Source organism: Penaeus japonicus, unplaced genomic scaffold (genome assembly GCF_977035675.1).
Source record: "Penaeus japonicus unplaced genomic scaffold, GWHDUDI00000001_assembly GWHDUDI00000026, whole genome shotgun sequence".
NCBI classification, from domain to species: domain Eukaryota; kingdom Metazoa; phylum Arthropoda; class Malacostraca; order Decapoda; family Penaeidae; genus Penaeus; species Penaeus japonicus.
In genome coordinates, this window is record NW_028234428.1 from 12,021,094 (window position 1) to 12,024,797 (window position 3,704).

At 39.7% G+C, this 3,704-nt stretch overlaps 1 protein-coding gene across 3 annotated transcripts in view; it reads right to left on the reverse strand.

Moving 5' to 3' along the window:
• Window positions 1-522: 522 nt before the first annotated feature.
• Window positions 523-3,704, reverse strand: part of LOC122245977 (uncharacterized) — a 3,967-nt gene continuing 785 nt past the window's right edge. Inside the window, exons 2-4 of one of the 3 annotated variants that reach the window (XM_043004179.2) lie at window positions 2,524-2,732; window positions 1,659-1,823; window positions 523-1,375 (exon numbers count right to left, since the gene is read on the reverse strand). In XM_043004179.2, coding sequence (XP_042860113.2) covers window positions 1,093-1,375; window positions 1,659-1,823; window positions 2,524-2,723 — 648 coding nt within the window. In that variant the 5' untranslated portion in view covers window positions 2,724-2,732 and the 3' untranslated portion in view covers window positions 523-1,092. Of the gene's footprint in view, window positions 1,376-1,658; window positions 1,824-2,523; window positions 2,739-3,087; window positions 3,357-3,704 lie in introns of all 3 variants that reach the window. The other 2 variants (XM_043004180.2, XM_043004177.2) reach the window with 2 other exon arrangements.

The window sequence follows — 3,704 nt, forward strand, 5'->3', positions numbered from 1 at the left end:
TACACTATTTTTTCTCTCTCTTTAATATATATATATATATATATATATATATATATATATATATATATATATATATATACATAAATGTGTTTGTGTACGCACACACACACACACACACATTTTGGTATGAAGATGTGTATATGTATATATATATATATATATATATATATATATATGTATATGTATATATATATATATATATATATGTGTGTGTGTGTGTGTGTGTGTGTGTCTGTGTGTGTATGTATGTATGTATATATACATATACATATATGTAATATATATACATATATATAAGTTAATGTAGATATACATATGTTTATATATAAATGATATATATATATATATGTATATATGTGTGCATGTATGTATATGTAGACACATGTGTGTTACAATATCCACCCACAAATAAACTGAAAACAGTTGAAAATTCATGAGACCATTTCATACAATGAAAGACCGTATGTCATTTCTATTCACACCTTGTAAGCCTTGACAGTAAGGATGAGACAAAAAGCCGTGTCCATTTATGTAAATATATTCATATAAACAATGCAAACACAAGCATTGCTAGATACAACAACAAACAACTTAAATATATAAATAAAAATAACAATAAATAATTACAAATTAAGACATTGCTACATTTCGAGAAGATACAGACCTACATATAAATATACATTTTGAATTACGTCCATTTGTACATCCTACACTGAATCTTAATACATTTTACATAATACAAAGTCATAAGATTAACAACTGGGTGTCGAGTGAATATGAAGGGACACTTATTCTTAATAGCATTTGAGATAAGTATATTAAGGGGCAGTGAATCAGTGGATAGGGATGAATAAACACACACACACACACACACACACACACACATATATATATATATACATATATATATATATATATATATATATATATATATATGTATATATATATGCATATATATATATATATATATATATATATATATATATATATATATATACAGTATATATATATACTTTGACAAAGAAATGAAGATTAACAAATAACAGTTGATTTGCAAGGCCATCCTCCCTCCTCTCCCCCACCCAAGACCAACTAAAGCCCTTGACCCGTAAACGTGCCCCATGCCCAGGGCACGCTATCCTTCAGGTAGGACACGCCCGTGGGAGAGAAGGCCGTTTCATTCACGGCGTTCTCGTCCGCCCTGGAAACCCCGTTTGAGACGTCGCCCCTGAGTCTCCTGAGGGCGGCGAACACGGACAGAGGGCACGCCTGGTACCGTTGGGCGCAGCGGAGGGAGTCCTTGGCCTCTCGACGGCCCTCCTCCTCGGCGGCGATGTACTCCTTCAGCACCGTGTAGTCGCCTCCGGGCTTGGGTCTACGGGGAAGGGGGGAGGGGGGAGGGGGAGGGCGGGGTTAGGCGTCATTTTGAAAGAAGCGTTGGATCAAATTACAAAAAAAAAATGTTGTGGAGGACGAATTTCATGATATTGATAAAAAAAACAATGACGATAAGCGTCTGATGCTGCTACCGATCACCACAATACAACCACCAATACAAAAAATAAAATAAAAAATAAATAAAATACAATAAAAATCGATAATAATTAAAAAAAAGCAATATCAACAGAGACAACAAGAGTCCAACCACTGAGCCTCACGTGAAGAGCAGCGTGAAGAGCTCGCCGAAGACGGAGGCTTTGGAAAAGCTGTTGGTCTGCATTTCGCAGATGAACCTCAGGACGCACGCACGCCCGTCCACGCCCAGGCTGCTGATGTTGTCCTCGATCTGCCGGAAGACCTCCAGCTGGTCTTCCTGGATGCTCCTGCGACGAAGGGGAGGGGATGGGAAGCATGCTAAAGGAAACATCTATTTTTGTTCGTTTGATTGCTTCGGTATTTCGGCGGACGTGAAATTTTTCCTTGGAATTAGTATGATAATGTAGATGAATGGGATTTCTAACCAGCAAAGAATAAGTATGTTTAAATCTACGCAAAGTTGTGTTTTATTTACAGTTCATATGAAAAAATAAGAGAACACTATTTACAATACATGGAAACAGACAGATATTGTGTCAAATAAAATCCACTCCCAAGAAAGCACTGTAAACAATTTTGTCTTGATTTTATATCTTCATGTCTATATCTTTGTCTTTCCTTCACACTTTTTTTACTATTATTTTTTCTCTATCCCCTTTTCCTTTCACCCCCGCGGCCTCTCTCAACTTCCTCCCCTATCTCTCTCTCTCTCTGTTCCCCTTTCTTTCTCTCCTTCTTCTCCCCTCCCTGTCTGTCTCGTGCCTTTACAATTTTCTTTCTTATTCCTTCATCTCTCTCGTCTTCCCACATCCCCATTTTCCTATCTAACTTCTTCCCCAGTCTCTCATTCCCTCTCCCATCCCTCCCCCTCGTCTATGATCTCTCTCTCTCTCTCTCACTCTCTCTCTCTCTCTCCCCTCCCTATCTCCCTCGCCTTTCCTCACTCCTTAATCCCAAGCTACCCCCCCCACCCCCCATCCAGTATACCTCTCTGCCCTCCCCGAAGTAGAGGAAGCATTGACGGCTGGGCCTTCGTCGAGTAAGGTCTCCAGAAACAGGATAATCCCGATGCCGATGGAGGAGAGGGCGATGGTGTTCTTCGTCCCGTCAGGTTCGTCGACTTCGTACATCGGGTAGGAATATGTGAACTGCAGGCTTCCCGTTTCGGTTCCTATGTCGCGGGACATGGTGCTTGGCTGTTCCTTCGAGGGGTGGAGTGGAGTAGTAGATGGGGAAAAGGAGTGGAGAAAGGAAGGATTTGGATGTGATGGAAATTCAGCAGATGATGCGAAGGGATATTAAAAAGTAAAAAAGAAAAAAATAAAGAAAGAAAAAATAAAATGAAATAAAATCGCAGTTGAGCGAAACCAGGGAAAAAAAACAGAAACCGGGAGACAGAAAGAAAGAAATAGAGAGAGAGAGAGAGAGAGAGAGAGAGAGAGAGAGAGAGAGAGAGAGAGAGAGAGAGAGAGAGAGAGAGAGAGAGAGAAGAAAAGAAAAGAAAAAAAACACATTAATAACCAACCTACAGTAAAACAACGACCAACCAACCTTCCACGCTTGGACGACCGATTAAACACATCGTACAACATGATCTGAATTCGGAACACGAAGGCCAGCGCCGCCGCGAGTTCCACCGCATCGAGATCCTTCGACCCGAGAGGCAAATTAACCTGCGCGAAGGTGTACCACACAGGTCGTAGGGGCTTCACGATTATGCTAGGATTGATCAGGAAGTCAAGCGTCATGGCGGAGGGCGCGAAGGATGCGGAGGGCGGGGCGGGAGGATGGATGGATGGATGTATGCGTTCAGGGTTTCTCTGTTGGGAGAATACAAAGGTTTTTTTTTTTTTGGTTCTGTTTGTGCTTTTGATTTTAGGTATTTAGGATTTTTAATTTTTTAAAAAGATGATTAGGTTTGATTTTTTCAGCACTTTTGGGAATAGTATATTGTGTGTTTATTTGTTTACTTGCCTTGAGTTTATAGCTTTAATGTTTGAATAAGCTTCACTTTGAATAAAGTATGAATAAGTTCCAGGGTGTTAAAGCTATAAACCGAGTTTAAAACAATAAGCTGAAATCTCAAATAGAAGCTCAAAAAAGCTGAAATCACCGAGTGAAGTCGGTAAGCTACAAGTACCAAGAAGCTAATGCCCGGAATTTAAGAA